Source organism: Anabrus simplex, chromosome 12 (genome assembly GCF_040414725.1).
Source record: "Anabrus simplex isolate iqAnaSimp1 chromosome 12, ASM4041472v1, whole genome shotgun sequence".
NCBI lineage: Eukaryota > Metazoa > Arthropoda > Insecta > Orthoptera > Tettigoniidae > Anabrus > Anabrus simplex.
Window position 1 is genome coordinate 9,571,050 of NC_090276.1, and position 18,441 is coordinate 9,589,490.

General features: G+C 40.6%; 1 protein-coding gene across 2 annotated transcripts in view; it reads right to left on the reverse strand.

The window, feature by feature from the left end:
• Window positions 1-231: 231 nt before the first annotated feature.
• LOC136884443 (ankyrin repeat and SAM domain-containing protein 3) overlaps window positions 232-18,441 on the reverse strand; it is a 134,179-nt gene continuing 115,969 nt past the window's right edge. The window contains exon 7 of one of the 2 annotated variants that reach the window (XM_067156610.2): window positions 232-451. In XM_067156610.2, coding sequence (XP_067012711.1) covers window positions 391-451 — 61 coding nt within the window. In that variant the 3' untranslated portion in view covers window positions 232-390. Of the gene's footprint in view, window positions 452-5,438; window positions 5,548-18,441 lie in introns of those variants that run through there. The other variant, XM_068229875.1, reaches the window with a different exon arrangement.

Below are 18,441 nucleotides of genomic sequence, written 5' to 3' on the forward strand. Positions count from 1 at the left end.
TAATTATCAGCATGTACAACACTTTAATAGAGATATACCCGGTTCACGTTGTTTTCAGCCACCCTGTATATGGATGGCTGTCTCAGTCAAGAAACTAATTAACAGAGGACAATGGCTAGGGAGAAAGGAGAGCCGATGAATACAAGAAAATTGAGTCAAATGCTTTAACCAAAGTTATTACATTTACAACTCAATTCAAGTTTATTTCAGATAAATTATTACAGTATTGGAAAAAAATTACAAAAGTCCATTTCTTTTTTTTTTTCAAGATTACACAGTTGAGATTTAATTATAAGGCTTCTAATATCAAAGGAATGTTAAAAATAGAATATGCACTATATAATATGTTCAAAATTTGGTAAAATATATATATTTTAAAATTATGTGAATTCATTTTGTACTTCTCCATGTATCAATTGCTTTAGCCATGACCTTCCTGGGACCAACCTTACTGCAAAGAAAAACAAAAGTAAGCTGAAAAGTTTCCATATTTGCTAATGATAGTATTAGAAAGAAACAAACTAGTGTTAAATCAAGTCGCAGAGAGACAGGAATACAAACTTCTCTACAACCACTCCTGCTCTGTCCAAACAAGCTAAAACATTGCAACCAAAACTGGCCTCGGAATATCATTCGAAAAGACAGAAATTATGTTCGAAAAACCAACATCACTGAAAGAAATGAGCATAAATGGTAATAAGGTCAAAATTGTTACCCAGTTCAAATACTCTGGAGATGTAATAACAAACAAAAAACTAGACACTGTTGACCGAAATAAGAACAAACAAGCTGGCTAGCCCACAAAAATTAACCTATCCATTCACACAAAACAGAAAAAACAGTTTAAGAGATCTCCCGGAATAAGGATGTAACCAAGAAATTTTTGAAAGCGAGATTTCAGTGGAAATAGAGTGTATCATGACGTCTCTATGAGGTCGCGTCATCTTATGTCTTACATTTGAACTTCAAGCTTGTTTAGAGCCAGCAGGACTTTGTCCTCTGTGGTGTAAGGATGGAACATCATTGCTTGTGTTGGTTCATCACCCATTGTAATAGATCATTAAAATAAAGGCCATAGATGAAATCACATCTATATTTTCTTGACATTTTTATTGTTATTATTTGCTATCATTTGTGTTCCAAGTGCATGTACAGGATTTCCCTTGTTATGTACAGACATACGTCGTACTTGCAGATTGATTTCCACTGCATCACTTCCAATTCGTACATTATTTTTATAACAATAAAATATTGTTTTTAATAGATGAACTCATCTGTACACATGCATATGCAACTGGTTCAAGTAGTGTATAGGTACCATGAGATAAACCTGGGGATAATAAAACCAGTTGCCACATATGCAGCAGAGATCCTCTTTCACCTGAATGAACAATCAAAGACCAACAGACTCCACAATATTGAAAGAATTGGAAGAAGCTGCATCAACAAAAAATACCAGAAAGACAAACAGTGGTGGATAGTACCCAACAGAGTCGTGTACGAAGAGCTGGAACTCTATGCATAAGAGGAGGCTGGGATTCTTTGGACACATCAGAACGCCGGATATGAGACTTCAGAAACAACTGGTACAGTATAATCTTGACTCAAAAAGTACCACAACAAGCTGAAGATAGATCAGAGAAATAAGGGACAATCTGAAGGAAATTGGCCTTACATCACACGACACCACAGACAAGATGAAATTAAACAAAACAACCAGGACACAAGCATCTCTTGCACACTCACAAGAAAGAAACTCGCAACACAAATATTTTCAACACCAGAAAGGGCACGAAGATTGGAACACATGAAAAAAGTACTGCAAAGCCCGAACAGTTCCTTTGAAGAGACACGGATAATAGACAGACTAAAGTGGTCTTATGCGGTCATAAAAGAAGAAGAAGAAGAGAAACAGGAACTAGAAAAGAAGTGTAATGATAGGTCAGAGGAGGAGGCAGGACAACATAATGTTAAGACAAGAACAACCTCCATTTTGTCACACACTGCTATTTTCCAATAGATAGGCTCTCTCCCCATCAGTCTCAGTTTTTCTACACCCATCTCTTCTCAGTCTCAGACGAGCTCGTTTCTGCTTCTCAGCTACATCAGGAGGGCGGGCATCAACACTCTTTAAAGGGACATCTTGAAAGATCTACAGCCTTCATGTGCAATGAGTGTAGGATAGAAGAAAGCCAGATAGATATGAGAAAAGGGAATGTAAGAGAAGGAAAAATACTGTACATCTGCTCCTAAGTCCTGTTTCTTCATACGGGGTAGGGGATGAGGTGAGATGAAATGTACGGCCTCTTTTTACAGCTGGATGCCCTTCATGTTGGCAGCCTCAGTTGAAGAGCAAATAAAGATGAAATAAATGATGGCAAATGAGATTGGGTAAGGAGATGGAAGGAGCTATGAATAGGAAGTGGCCCAGCACTTGTCCGGAAGTGAAAATGGGAAACCACAGTACACCATTTTCAGGACAACTGATGTTAAAAATGAAATAACTGGAAAGGAGGTTCAACCTATTCAATACTCAAAAGAAAGAAACGTAGCAATCACATTTCTATTTAAATGGGACCGGTTTCGACCTTAGTCAAGGTCATCATCAGCCATAAAAAACATGTAAAATGTTTATGAATGTTGGAGGTCAATTTCACAAACTGTTAGGCACAAAGACACGACACCACATTCTCTTCTGCACAAAGTCACAACACTACCAATCAACATACGAAGATCAAAAAGGCTTGAATTCGCAGACGAACAGATCTGTAGTAGAAAGCCGCCAGCTCCCGGTGACCAGCGCGGCACACTCAAGGTCACACGCTGCGGATAAACACCAAAGTAGAGTGGAGAACGTTTCGAAGGTCCAGAACCTGTCACGGCTGCGGGAAGCCAAGTACGTATATAAAAATATACGACGCCAATTAGTACAACTGAATGAGCACCCGTAATCCAGCTAAGTTCTTGGTAAACAGTTGACTTGAAAAAACTACCTTTCTTTCTTTTGAGTATTGAATAGGTTGAACCTCCTTTCCAGTTATTTAATTTTTAACATCAATAATTTCAATACGGAACAATGAAATTTTTATCTTTAAATGGACAACTGATGGTCGGTTTCAAACGATCACTTCCCCCGAATGCAGATCCATAGGTGTGGCCACTCTGCTCAGTTAAGATATAAGTAATAAACAATTAGAAAGTATCCAAACTATTAGAATGTAGTGTTTCTATTGCTCCTTCTCTCTGCACTGACCCCGGCATTGTGTTCATCCTATTCAGTGTTCCATTTCTCTCAAGGAAACATAGATCATAATGGGATGAACTTAACATTTTCTAAAGCACAAATTCCCTAACTTTACGCCATGGTTTGTAACTAGGGTTGCAAAGAGTTTAAGAGCGCAATACAGGACATGTTTGACCCCCTCCATACTCCAGAGCAAGCATGTCTGGAGAAATCCCTGATCAAGACTTAAGTTAATTGAGAAAAACTGCCAATGTACAATCAACCCAATTTTACATGAGAAAAAGATTTATTAGAACTCCGTAACTAGAGGAGATATATGCATGAATTTTTTTTCTACCCTTAAACATTCTAAAATGCAGCATAACCTAACATCCACGACTTTTGAGCACTGACGTTATTAAAATTGCAGATACCGGGTGAGTTGGCCATGCGGTTAGGAGCGTGCAGCTGCGAGCTCGCATCCGGGAGATAGTGGGTTCGAACCCCACTGTCGGCAGCCCTGAAGATGGTTTTCTGTGGTTTCCCATTTTCACACCAGGCAAATGCTGGGGCTGTACCTTAATTAAGGCCACGGCTGCTTCCTTGTCATTCCTAGGCCTTTTCTGTCCCATCATCGCCATAAGACCTATCTGTGTCGGTGCGACGTTAAGCAAAAAAATAAAATAAAAATAATAAAATTGAAGATTAACAAGTTTGCAACTAACAGGTCGAGATTTCCACTTCTGCATGCAAAATTCTTAGGAAATTGGCATAACTGCAAGTGAAATAACAGAAAATCATGATCAAAATATTTCAATGTATATTAACGGTGCTTATTCACACAAACGGAACATCTAAACCATCAAATCATCGGTTTCTACAAAAACTTCCTCTTCCTCATTCTCTGTCGCATCATTCCCCATTGTTTTCAGAAAATTTGTCTAAAACTCGACGTTGTCAAATGTTTTCCACTGATTGCCATAATGTAGTAGTCAAGAATTTGTCAGCGTCTCGCAGTTTCAAAGCATTCATTTTAACACCTCTCAATTACACTGGGATTAATCATTCTTATACAACCTGTGACAATAAAGTTTGATGAATAGTCCTGTACTATCAAAATAGATGAACAAGGCATGATAGTGACCTTACCGTCCTTCGAACTAGTACCCTCCCATAACTATGCACTGCTGAGCTCGGCGATGCATTTCCTGGAAACTTTGCAAGAAGGCTTCCTTTGGGATGGTGTTCAAAGGCATCGTTACATTTCGATGGATGTCAGGAATATAGGCAAATCTCTTTCCTGCAGTTCATCCGCTATCAAGTGCACAGTGAATCGCCAATCATTCGTGATTAATGTCCTCACCTTCTCAATGTTGTCGTCTTCCGCTACGCGGGGTTGTCAGAAACACCTTCCCGGCCTCCTCGAAAATGGGCAAACCACTCGTGCAGACACTTCAAGCACAGTGCTTGATCTCCATAAACAGGTACCAGCATCGCATGCGTTTCTTTTGGTGTCTTGCAAGCTTAAAACAAAAGTGTACATTGATCTTTTAGTCGTTCATGTTCCTGTTCGCAGTTCAGAACCAACGCACTAACACGCACTGTGTCAAACAGGTCTTACACGGCACACACACGATGCTCAAAACCTGCTGCTACGCAGGTGCAGCGTTGGGTGTCACCAGTGTTGCCGGATCGACTGTTCTGACTTCATAAACCGAACTTTATTGTCACAGGTTGTATTTTTGCCCGTCTTAAAAATACTACAAGAGAACACTTGGTAACATTAACATTAAATTTGTCTAGAACATTCATCACGTGACGTCTAACTCACTTGTCATTGGCCAACATGGAGATTGCGATTCCTGCTACTGAAAGCTACATGCCAAGTTTACAACTAACCATGATGTTTAACCTTATATTTGAGGAGGATTTTGTTATGCAATTCAACAATTTTGCCACATGTGGCATTTAACTCACAGAATGCTATCCATGCTTTAACTTGATTGAGACACGTTAGCAAATACTTTCTCCTAATTATCAGAGTCCTGTGTTATAAGCCTGCACAAGACTCAGTTATAAATCTTTTCCTTACTCTTTCTTAGTCACTGACACTGCTGGTCAGTTTGCTTGGCCACGAAAGATATTTCGCAAATCTACCCATATGTACGAAAAAATTTGTAATTTTTTTAATATTGTCACTTGCAGATTTTGATCAGTCTGACAAAAAATACACACTTAAAATTCATTAAATAATTACAATAATGTAAAAATTCTTGAAAACTATATATTGACCTAAAACCTTCTTAAAACCAATCATCCCAAATCTGAAAAAAAAAAAAAAAAAAAAAAAAAAGAAAAAGAAAAAAAATGCAAAAGAATGTAAATTAAAAACATGTTATTTTCCTTTGTTATATCTCAGAATGAATTTCTATACTACTGAGTAACATTCTAATGCAAAGTGAAAAAGGATGGCAGTTTGACAACATCTGCCCCCTAGTGATAACACTTGTTTGATAATGTATTATTTATTTAATTGTGTTTCATCTATATTATATGAATTTTTGTCTCCATTTAATTTGTTCAGAGAGGATGACTACCTAGTTGTATTTCCTCTTAAAACAGAACAAAAATTTCCAAAGTTCTTTTTAACATGTGATACAACATTGTCCTTTTCTTCATGGGGCCTCTAAATATTAGTTCCTAATTAGCGTCGGCCTCTAAGATATTTTGCTACCATGTTTCTTCTTCATTTCCACCTATATACACCTGCTCCCTTCACAACGCTGCAGACTGGTCTTATTGGGTCTTCTTGGATTTTTTCTTTCTCTTCACCTGGTAGTCCTAGAGTGGAGAGTCTGATTCTACCCAGCGCCTCACATTCGAAAAGTATGTGTCCAGCTGATTCCTCTGCTTCGTTGCATTTCCTATATACGTTGTCTCTCATCCCTCCATTTCTATGTAGGTGTTTTTCAGATGGCAGTGCCCTGTCAACAGTCCAACTACTCATCTTATATTTTCTCTAATGAGTTTGAACAGTTCTTTAGTATGCTTTGTGTTTGGTCCTTTTATCACTTCCTTTGCAAGCCTGCATCCTGGAGTATTTTTCCAGTTATCCGTTTGTTTCTTTTGTACACATTTTCCTATGTATTTCGGGCTTGTCCATAGGAAATCCCGCATATAGGTTCTGGGCCTATAAAATGTATTTCTGCCACTTTCCTAGCCAGTTTAACTGCCTTTTCATTTCCTTCATGCCCTGGTACCTATATAATTTTGACAATGCTGTACTTTGAGAGCTTCAGGAGAAGCGAGTGGCAATACCAGACAATTCTGGATATTATGCGGACTGCCTCTAGTGCCTTAATGGCCGCTCGGCTGTCCGTAAAAATGAAAATGTTCTTACATACATTATCCTTACAATTTAAATGAATAAAGAAGTAATAGTATGACACCTTCGCCGAGTGGTCAGAATACCAATCCTCATATGATAGGACCCCAGGTTTGATTGCTGGTCAGACCAGCGATGTTTAACTGCATATAGTTGATCCTCTGGGTTACACAAAACACATCACACTACCAGACACCAAAGAAGCGTGCAATAATACATGCATCCCTCCACATACGATTGGTGTTGGGAAGGTAATTCGGCTGTAAAACTGAGGTGTGGGGTGCAGGGTGCTCCTCCCCCCCCCCGGCCAAGAAGAAGCAAAGAAAAAGTAATAAATTGATTCATCCTCGCAGATCTTTAAATACAAGACTTGCACTGTTCTGTGCGGGATCCAATGTGTGACATCTGACGATCTATGAGTAAGACCATGGTCATCTCAGTTGCAAGTCACAAATGCTAACTGACCAGAATAATGTAAAATAAGGATTCAATAAATGCAAAGTATCCAAAGAAAAGCAGCACAATTTGTTCAAGGTGATTTCTGACAAAAGTGTAATGTTACAAAAATATTCCAAACTCTGGACTGAGAAGACTTGGGAGTAAGGAGACGAGCTGCTCAGGTACGTGGTATGCTACAATCAGTCTGTGGAGAGATGGCATGGAATGACATCAATAGACGAATAAGCTTGAGTGGTGTCTTTAAAAGTAGAAAAGATCACAATATGAAGATAAAGTTGGAATTCAAGAGGACAAATTGGGGAAAATATTTGTTTAAAGGAAGAGGAGAGATTGGAATGATTTACCAAGAGACATGCTCAATAAATTTAAAAGTTTGTTAAAAATCATTGATTTTTTTTGTACAATCTACTTTACGTTGAACCGACGCAGATATTTCTTATAGCAATGATGGGATAGGAGAGGGCTAGAAGTGGGAAGGAAGCAGCCATTAACTAAGGTACAGCCCCAGCATTTGCCTAGTGTGAAAATGGGAAACCATGGAATATCATCTTCAGAACTGCCAGTGGTGGGATTCGAACCCATTTACGAAAAGATTAGGTAAACAATTGATACGGAATCCACCACCTGGATGAGAGACTCTAACGGCAGATCAGTGGGATTCTTATTTATTTCGTGGCATCGAGTGCCGGGAGAGTCCGAGGACATTTTCGGCCCGTCTGCTGCACCTGGGCGACCCGCACATCTGGGAGAGAGATGATGACGTAGGAAGAGGGCGAAACCCAGTGCCAGCATATAGCCTACTCTTGCAAAATAAACCCAGCGTGTCTGCTCAGGGCTTAACGTCATCCGACAGACGAATCACCACCAACAGCGGGTAATCCAGGCTTTTGGCATACAATTTAGTGATTAGGAATTGTATACCACCACCTCTCCTACCCTGCCGGGCAACATTCTGATGGTGACATTTTTTTCAACCAATGGGACTCAAAGCGGCTAACCACAGTGTCAGACCATAGAAGCTTGATGCCTTAACGATCACCACCATCAGGCAGGCAGATCAGTGGTGATTGATTGATCAAAGGAAATATTGCAATATCATGACTCTGTTTCTTCCCGTAACTTGTCAGTTTGAAAGTATGGGGTGGCTACCACAAGCTAAGCTTCTACTTGTACTTGTCTCTTCCCTTCAAACAATCACCATATCTCTCCCCCCCCCTCACAGTCCCAATCCATGCACTTTCAATTGTCCTCAGCCCATGCGAGACAATTTCAGTGTCCAAACTTCCTTCCTGTCTCAAATGCTTATTCACAGAATTGTAGATTCCATCACACACTCTCTCTCTCTCTCTCTCTCTCTCTCTCTCTCTAGGATGTTAACGTAAATAACTTAAGCCATTCAAGATTTTCAAAATATGTTTTTCACTTTCAGTTATCAAAGGACTCTAATCGAACTTTCAACACTTTTCTAGAGGCAACATCTGCTGAGATAATGGTACTATACTACCATACTAACAACAAGGTTTCTTCTAGCATTAGAGATGTAGGCATTACAAATTCAGATGCGATATCATTTTCAAACTATGTTAAGTACTTCTTGAGACAAATGTTTCCATGTTAAATGGGGTGAGAGTGGGTCCACCTATATTCAATATGTGAATATCAATAAAATACATATATACAAATAATTTGAATGTTTAATGCAATATTGTGAGAGACCGTAATACTAACGCAATAATACTACATCAAAAGAAAGGTCTCCATATCAGGATTACTAGGAAAATAGTATTTATTTCACTAAGTTGATAATTTGCATTAAATAGTTACTTATTCAAATAATATGATGATCTATGTAAGTTGTCTCCACTGATCTTTCTATGCCAGCCCGATAGAGGGCTCTGTAAAATCAAGTCGGAAACCTTTTTTCTTTTGAAGCTCCAGAAGGCTGCTCCAAGTTTAGTATACATGGTTAGAAGCAATCGCTGCTGCATGGACAGGAATTGCAACTTTGTTATTACCAGATGGTACGACAATTTACAAAACTTTTGGTTTCTCTGTTCCAGTAACAGAAAGTTCATTTTCGTGCATTAGACGGAACAGCTCAGAAGCAGACGTTTTGCAAAAATCAGCCATTATTATTATTATTTTTTTTTTTTAAATTAATAGTTCACGGTGTGGGTTACTGTAGTCACGGACTAGTTCGTGAACCATGAGCAACGGCTGAGTGGCCTAGTAAGTGGTCCTGAGAGTCGGGATACCAGTTGCTATGGAATATGAGTAGGCATCTCGGACAAATTCTGAGCCATGGCCCTCCTTGTGCTCAGGCGGCTAGGACTATACAATCCACCGGTGGTCCATAACCCGTTAGAGGAGAGATCCTCACTTGGACTGTGTGAGTAGGGCAGCATCCTGCTTCATGAATTCAACAAGGGCCGAGGCAGACAGGGATTGGTACGTAGATGAAAGCAACAGAGCAAAACAAATAGTTGTTGAATCCAAAAAGAAGTCATGTTAAGATTTCGGTAATAACCTGGAAAGGCTAGGTCAAGCAGCAGGGAAACCTTTCTGGACAGTAATAAAGAATCTTAGGAAGGGAGGGAAAAAGGAAATGAACAGTGTTTTGAGTAATTCAGGTGAACTCATAATAGATAGCAGGGAATCACTGGAGAGGTGGAGGGAATCTTTTGAACAGCTTCTCAACGTAAAAGGAAATCTTCCTGATGGTGTTGCAAACAGCCAAGCTCATGGGGAGGAGGAAAATGGTGTTGGTGAAATTATGCTTGAGGAAGTAGAAAGGATGGTAAATAAACTCTATTGTCATAAAGAAGCAGGAATAGATGAAATTAGACCTGAAATGGTGAAGTCTAGTGGGAAGGCAGGAATGAAATGGCTTCAGAGAGTACAGTAGTAAGATTATCATGGAGTGTTGGTAAGTGTTGTGTTGTATACAAGAATCACGATATACAAAGCACAACATAAAAGTTTATTAGTTTGTAAATATTCACACAGTATATACAAAAATGAACGAAATTTGACTTGCTGCTTGAAGTGCTGCACACGTTAAATAATAACCTAAACTAGTTGACTGATTGTCTGAGAAATATGTACATTTATATACTTGGATTTTATATGTACAATGATATCTATCTTGATGAGATAGGATATCCGAAGGAATGAATGTTTGTGATAGCTGATGACTATCTATGGTTTGGAGAATTATAAAGGGAACTTGGAGTAAAGTTCGTGGTAGCAGAATGCTAGGCAGGATGTATGTCGGTGATACGGGAGGCAGGATAACTTGAGGCGAAGATTTCCTGAGGTGAGACCTCCCGAACAGAATTAGTCCACCTGTTCAGTACACTTTTTTAAGAGGGTACTTCCGTGTCCGACGTACGGTGTAGTCTCATCGCTGGACACTGTGGAGTGCCTGGAGTGGAGAAGACGTCGCCCAGTTTATACACGCTGGCTGACGTCACACGATTACATCAGCGCGCTGCAGTCCACACCTCGTGGTATCTAGAAGAGTCAATGCGAGGCGGGTTGAGGAGCTTGCAGGCGGCGGAGGACACACACAACAGTAAGGTACCTTCAGACTGGACAAATGCAGAAAATGCACGTAACTATAAGCACGGGTACAGGAAGAACTGCAACAACTATCGAGGTATCTCATTGATTAGTGTACCACGCAAAGTATTCACTGGCATCTTGGAAGGGAGGGTGCAATCGATAGTTGAGAGGAAGTTGGATGAAAACCAGCGTGGTTTCAGACTACAGAGGGGCTGTCAGGATCAGATTTTCAGTATGCGAAAAATGCTACGAGAGGATACGAGAGGAATTGGCCTTTGCTGGCAAGATGTAGTGTTTACAGTGCACTATGTCTTCTGGTATGGGCTAGAATAAAATTGTTACTTTCATTGACCTGTCTCAGTCTTACACTTGGCTTTGACAATACGAAAGTGGCTGAGGTATGAGTGACGCTAGTAATGCCATTCCTTATGCAGCCAGTCCCTGCTATGAATGGTGTGAAAATGTCGCTCATAGGGTCAGGTGCTGCACACATTTCAGTGGGCTCGGCAGACGGATGTGCAATAGCAACTTCTGGCTCAGTGAGGAAAGCAACGGGAAACTACCTCACTCCTCATTTCCCCAGTACGCCTCTTCAGTGACAATTAGGCCATCTATGACAGCTAATGGTGAACCTGTTGAGGATCCAACCAGCGTTCGGGCTGAATACCCAACATACAACATACATACACGAGAGGAATAGGCAGTTGTGTTTATGTTTCGTAGATCTAGGCAGGGTACCGAGGGAAAAGATGTTCGCCATACTGGGGGACTATGGAATCAAAGGTAGATTATGAAAATCAATCAAAGGCATTTATGTTGACAATTGGGCTTCAGTGAGAATTGATGGTAGAATGAGTTCTTGGTTCAGGGTACTTACAGGGGTTAGACAAGGCTGTAATCTTTCACCTTTGCTGTTTGTAGTTTACATGGATCATCTGCTGAAAGGTATAAAATGTCAGGGAGGGATTCAGTTAGGTGGAAATGTAGTAAGCAGTCTGGCCTATGCTGACGACTTGGTCTTAATGGCAGACTGTGCCGAAAGCCTGCAGTCTAATATCTTGGAACTTGAAAATAGGTGCAATGAGTATGGTATGAAAATTAGCCTTTCAAAGACTAAATTGATGTCAGTAGGTAAGAAATTCAACAGAATTGAATGTCAGATGGGTGATACAAAGCTAGAACAGGTCGATAATTTCAAGTATTTAGGTTGTGTGTTCTCCCAGGATGGTAATATAGTAAGTGAGATTGAATCAAGGTGTCGTAAAGCTAATGCAGTGAGCTCGCAGTTGCGATCAACAGTATTCTGTAAGAAGGAAGTCAGCTCCCAGACGAAACTATCTTTACATCGGTCTGTTTTCAGACCAACTTTGCTTTACAGGAGCGAAAGCTGGGTGGACTCAGGATAGCTTATTCATAAGTTAGAAGGAACAGACATGAAAGTAGCAAGAATGATTGCCGGTACAAACAGGTGGGAGGAATGGCAGAAGGGTACTCCAAATGAGGAGATAAAGGCTAAGTTAGGAATGAACTAGATGGATGAATCTGTACGCATAAACTGGCTTCGGTGGTGGGGTCATGTGAGGCGGATGGAGGAGGATAGGTTACCTAGGAGAATAATGGACTCTGTTATGGAGGGTAAGAGAAGCAGAGGGAGAACAAGACGACGATGGTTAGACTCAGTTTCTAGCGATTTAAAGATAAGAGGTATAGAACTACATGAGGCCACAGCACTAGTTGCAAATAGAGGATTGTGGCAAAATTTAGTAAATTCACAGAGGCTTGCAGACTGAATGCTGAAAGGCATAACAGTATTTAATGATAATGCATGTATGTTATTGTTATTGATGAAGCTTTGATGATTCCTGTAAATTGTATTCATCACTTACTAATGGACATTATGAAGTGTGAAAAAGAAATGTGTGGTAAAACTGTCATATTTGGGGGAGATTTTTGCGAAGTTCTTTCTGTCGTAGGTATTCAAGGCTAGTTAAGCCATGTATCCGGCATGTTAAATTATGATAACAAATAAAAAGTATTGCACTTTAAGACAAATATGCGTACAAAGCGTTCCGAATAGGAATTTGCGGCATGACTACTACAACTAGGAAATAATGAATTTAAAAGTGAAATAGGATATGATATAAGAGTTCCCAATGACTTAAGAAGTAGTAATTCATTGGCAAGTCACATTTTTGCAATTGTATACACTTTTATTTTTCAAGTTATTATAACAGAGTAAGTTCACCTAATCCCAGTAAGTTTTACGGAATGCAGCAGTGTTGACAGATGATGAATCTGACACAGATTTTGAAAGCAGCATACCTGTAGAATACCTACACTCTGTTGTACCACCTGGAATGTATCCACATGTATCAAAATTGAAAGCTGGTTCAATTGTAATACTTTTAAGAAATATGATGTGGCCTTTGGTTTAATAAATGGAGTGTGTTTGATAGAGAACTGTATAAAGAAAATTATAAAATCTGATATTACAGGTGCTTCCAAGAAACAGGGAATTTATCTACCTAGGATTGATTTGGTGTCTACTGACATTAACCTACCTTTCAAAATTTAAAAGGAGGCAGTTCCCGTTACATCTTGCCTTTGCAATGACCATTAACAAAGCACAGCGTCAACGAGAGATGTCAAGATGTCCCCACATGCAGAGAAAGGAAAAATAACAGTTATTTTGGAACTGTTCCAGACTCTGAACTCTTCTTAAAATGAAGAGTACGCCACAACATCCTCTTCTGAAACGAATGAGTTCCATATCGCTTGCACTGCACTGGGATTGGTCTAGCAATACGCATGGTCTACTGTTCGAGATCCTCGCAAGCGCCAATGGTTCGCAGATTGTTCAGGCTCTGGGAGAACATGAGCGCTGTTTCTCTACACTGTTTACTGTGTTTCTTGAAACTACAGTAGTCATTGGGTGCAATGAGCAGCAGTGTGCACTAAGGGACCAGGGAAGAGAGCCAGCATAATATGAGTATGTAAGAGGTGCGTGTCTTCGTAAGGATTATGGCAGATAGCAAATTCGTGGCGAGTATCCATGACATGATTATATTAATCTTGGTTCCTTTTAGTTTTTGCTGTGTTTAATCACATTTATCATCAACTATCACTATTTTTACCGTGGTTTACGGCGTTTTGTGCTGTGCTATCTACAGCAATTTGTAAATTTCTGGTATTAGAATATATCCTAACTATTAGAATGTATAAATACCATCAGACGAATAAACATAACTATGTGAGAAGCTTATGTCACTCAATGCAGATTTCTTAGTTCTCAGATTCAGCTTCACCTAGCAAGTCTCCTTAACTAATCACGTCATCAGCTAACTATTCGCTCTGAATTCCTGTGATCCTACTCATATTGCACCTAGTATTCTCTTCATAAGGAGAGGTACCAGTTTACCTTGTTTAGGTTCAACTATTGTAAAGCACATCCAATTAAAACAAACCATGAAACTCGCAATGAGGGAACAATTTTGGAATTAGCATACATGAACACTATGTTTGTTGATATTTTCTAATTCCCCCACCTCCTAAACTCCGGACTGTTATTTGGAACTGTAACGTGGAACACAGTAATTTTACAGAACAGGAGCAACCAGAACTGTTCCATCGCTACCCAATGCCCATCCTTGTCATGAAGCAAATACCTACATGCTCCACCGTCATCATGGTTATCCCAATATGTGATCCAACTTATATTCCTAATCTATATCTATATATATATATAAAAGTCTTTGTATGTATGTGGGTGGGTGGGTTTGTACCACATCTCCTCCCAAAATATTGGAGCGATTTCAACCAAATTTGATACACTTATGACTTGGTATCAGGAGACAAAACGCGTGGGGGTAAGACATCCCAAACACCCCTATGGGCGGGGGGGGGGGCGAGGGGGGTCATATATAAAAATAAATGAAAATAGTGCCGAATCCGTACTTTTCGGGGTCGCTGAGATGAATAGTGACACTCCAATTTTTTTAAAGTCCAAGTTCAGCCCCCTTTGGGGTGGGGGCGAGGGGGGAGTGATATATAAAAATAATCAAAAATAATGTCGAATAGATAGTTTTCGGGGTCGCCAAAGTGAATAGCGACACTCCGGATTTTCAGTATCAGGAGACAAACCACGTGGGGGTAAGACACCCCAGGAACCCTTAGGGGTGGGGGGCGAGGGGGGTCATAAATAAAAATAAACGAAAATAGTGTCGAATCCACACTTTTAGGGGTCGCTGAGATGAATAGTGACACTCCGATTTTTTAAAAGTCCAAGTTCAGCCCCCTTTGGGACGGGGGCGAGGGGGGAGTGATATATACAAATAATAGAAAATAGTGTCAAATACATAGTTTTCGGGGTCGCCAAAGTGAATAGTGACACTCCGGATTTTTGGTATCAGGAGACAAACCACGTGGGGGTAATCACCCCAGGAACCCTTAGGGGTTGGGGGCAAGGGGGGTCATATATAAAAATAAACGAAAATAGTGTCGAATCCATATTTTTCGGGGTCGCTGAGATGAATAGTGACCCTCCAATTTTTTAAAAGTCCATGTTCAGCCCCCTTTGGGGTGGGGGCGAGGGGGGAGTGATATATACAAATAATCGAAAATAATGTCGAATACATAGTTTTCGGGGTCGCCAAAGTGAATAGTGACACTCCAGATTTTTAGAATCAGGCGACAAAACACGTGGAGGTAAGACACCCCAGAAACCTTTAGTGGCAGGGGGCGAGGGGGTCATATATAAAAAAAACGAAAATAGTGTCTAATCCATACTTTTCTGGGTCGCTGAGATGAATAGTGATACTCGGAATTTTTTTAAAGTCCAAGTTTAGCCCCCTTTGTGGTGGGGGCGAGAGGGGAGTGATATATACACATAATCGAAAATAGTGTCGAGTCCATACTTTTCGTGGTCGCTTAGGTGAATAGTGACATCCCAGGAATTTTTAAATTCCAAGTTCAGCCGCCTTTAGGGTGGGGGACAAGGGGGGAGTGATATATAAAAATAATCGAAAAGAATGTCGAGTACTCTTTAGGGTCGCTGAGGTGAATACTGACACTCCAGATTTTTACTATCAGGAGACAAATCACGTGGGGGTAGGGCACCCCAGGAACCCATAGGGGCGGGGATATAAAAATCATCGAAAGTAGTGTCGAATGCATACTTTCGGGGTCGCTGAGATGAATAGTGACACTCCGATTTTTTAAAAGTCCAAGTTCAGCCCCCTTTGGGGTGGGGGCGAGGGGGGAGTGATATATACAAATAATAGAAAATAGTGTCAAATACATAGTTTTCGGGGTCGCCAAAGTGAATAGCGACACTCCGGATTTTTGGTATCAGGAGACAAACCACGTGGGGGTAATCACCCCAGGAACCCTTAGGGGTTGGGGGCAAGGGGGGTCATATATAAAAATAAACGAAAATAGTGTCGAATCCATACTTTTCGGGGTCGCTGAGATGAATAGTGACACTCCAATTTTTTTAAAGTCCATGTTCAGCCCCCTTTGGGGTGGGGGCGAGGGGGGAGTGATATATACAAATAATCGAAAATAATGTCGAATACATAGTTTTCGGGGTCGCCAAAGTGAATAGCGACACTCCAGATTTTTAGTATCAGGCGACAAAACACGTGGAGGTAAGACACCCCAGAAACCTTTAGTGGCGGGGGGCGAGGGGGTCATATATAAAAAAAACGAAAATAGTGTCTAATCCATACTTTTCTGGGTCGCTGAGATGAATAGTGATACTCGGAATTTTTTTAAAGTCCAAGTTCATCCCCCTTTGGGGCGGGGAGCAAGGGGGGTGAGATATAAAAATAATCGTATTTAGTGTCAAATATACAGTTTTCGGGGTCGCCGAGATGAATAGTAACACTCCGGAATTTTAATATTGGGAGACAAACCACATGGGGATAGGACACCCCAGGAAACCTTATGGGTTGGGGGCGGAGGGCTTGAGATATAAAAATCATCAAAGTAGTGTCGAATACATACTTTTCGGGGTTGCTGAGATGAATAGTGACACTCCAATTTTTTTAAAGTCCAAGTTCAGACCCTTTGGTGTGGGGGCGAGTGGGAAGTGATATATACATGTAATCGAAAATAGTGTCGAATACATAGTTTTCAGGGTCGTCAAAGTGAATAGCGACACTCCGGATTTTTATTATCAGGAGACAAACCACGTGGGGGTAAGACACCCCAGGAACCATTAGGGGCGGGGGGGCAAGTGGTGGTCATATATAAAAATAAACGAAAATAGTGTCGAATCCATACTTTTCGGGGTCGCTTAGATGAACAGTGACATCCCGGGAAATTTTTAATTCCAAGTTCATCCCCCTTTGGGGTGGGGGGCGAGGGGGAGTGATATATAAAAATAATCGTAATTAGTGTCGAATCCACAGTTTTTGGGGTCGCTGAGATGAATAGCGGCAGTCCAGAATTTTAGTATCATGAGACAAACCACGTGAGGGTAAGACACCCCAGGCGCCCTTAGGAGCGGGGGAGGTGCGAGGGGGCTGATGTATAAAAATCATCGAATGTATTGTCCAATCCATACTTTTCGGGGCCACTGAACTGAACAGTGTAACTCCGGAATCTTTTAAACCAAGTTCAGCCCCCATCGGGGAAGAGGGGAAGTATATAAAATTATCGAAAATAGTGTCGAATCCATAGTTTTCGGGGTCGCTGAGATGAATAGTGACACTCTGGACTTTTAAAGTCCAAATTAAGGCCCCTTTTGTGGTGGGTGGTTAGGAAGGGAGTTAGATATAAAATAATCGAAAATAATGTCACATCCATGGTTTTAGGGGTCGCTTAAATGAGGAGTGACACTCCGGTTGTCGTTTAAGTCCAAGTTGATCCCCAATTGCCAGGCGGGTGAGGAGTCAAGAACAGAAAATATCCAAATGACCGAGATTAAGGATGTTTTTTGTACGTTCCAGTATAACTGTCAGCAGAACTTAATACAAATATTACCTACTACCTGAAAACATACTAAGGGGGAAAGACACCCCTAGAAGCCTTAGATAATGGGACAAAATGTAATTAAGACTGAAAATGACCGATATCAATGTTGAATCCATACGTTTCGGGACTACGGGAACAATTTCAAACAAACTTGGTCACTTATGACTTATTATCAGGAGACAAAGTGCGTGGAAGTATGACAACCCTGGCACACCTACGACGGGATGAGATGTAGAAATAATCGAAAATAGTGTCGAATCCATTCTTTTCGGGATCGCTGAGATGAATAGTAACGCTCCAATTTTTTAGAAGTCCAATTTCTGCCTCCTTTTGCATAGCGGTGAGAAAAAGTGAAAAACAAAATTTCTAAAATGACCGAGAGAATGGATGCATGTGTGTATACTGGACCTACTGTCTGGGGTAAGAGACTCCTAGCCTCTAAAGTAGGGGCGAAGTGTAAAAATTAACCGAAAACGACTGAAATTTGTGTCTAATCCATAGTTTTCGAGGTCGCTGAAATGAACTGTAACACTCTGGATGCCGTTTAAGATAAAGCTCAGTCGTACTCGGCAGGCGGATGAGAACTGGCAAAAAATTGAAAACGTCCAAAGGGACAGAGTTTAAGGATGTATGTGTGTATGTTCTAGCATATCTCTCAATCAAACTTAACTTACTATATAGAAAACATTACTGTGGAGGTCAGATACACCTAGCCCCCGCTGGTGTTGGGGAATGAGAGGGGCTGACGTGCAAAAATAAGGAAAATAACCAATATTAATGTCGAAATCCATTGTTTATGTGTCGCTGATACGAACTGTGACGCTGTGGACAGCGT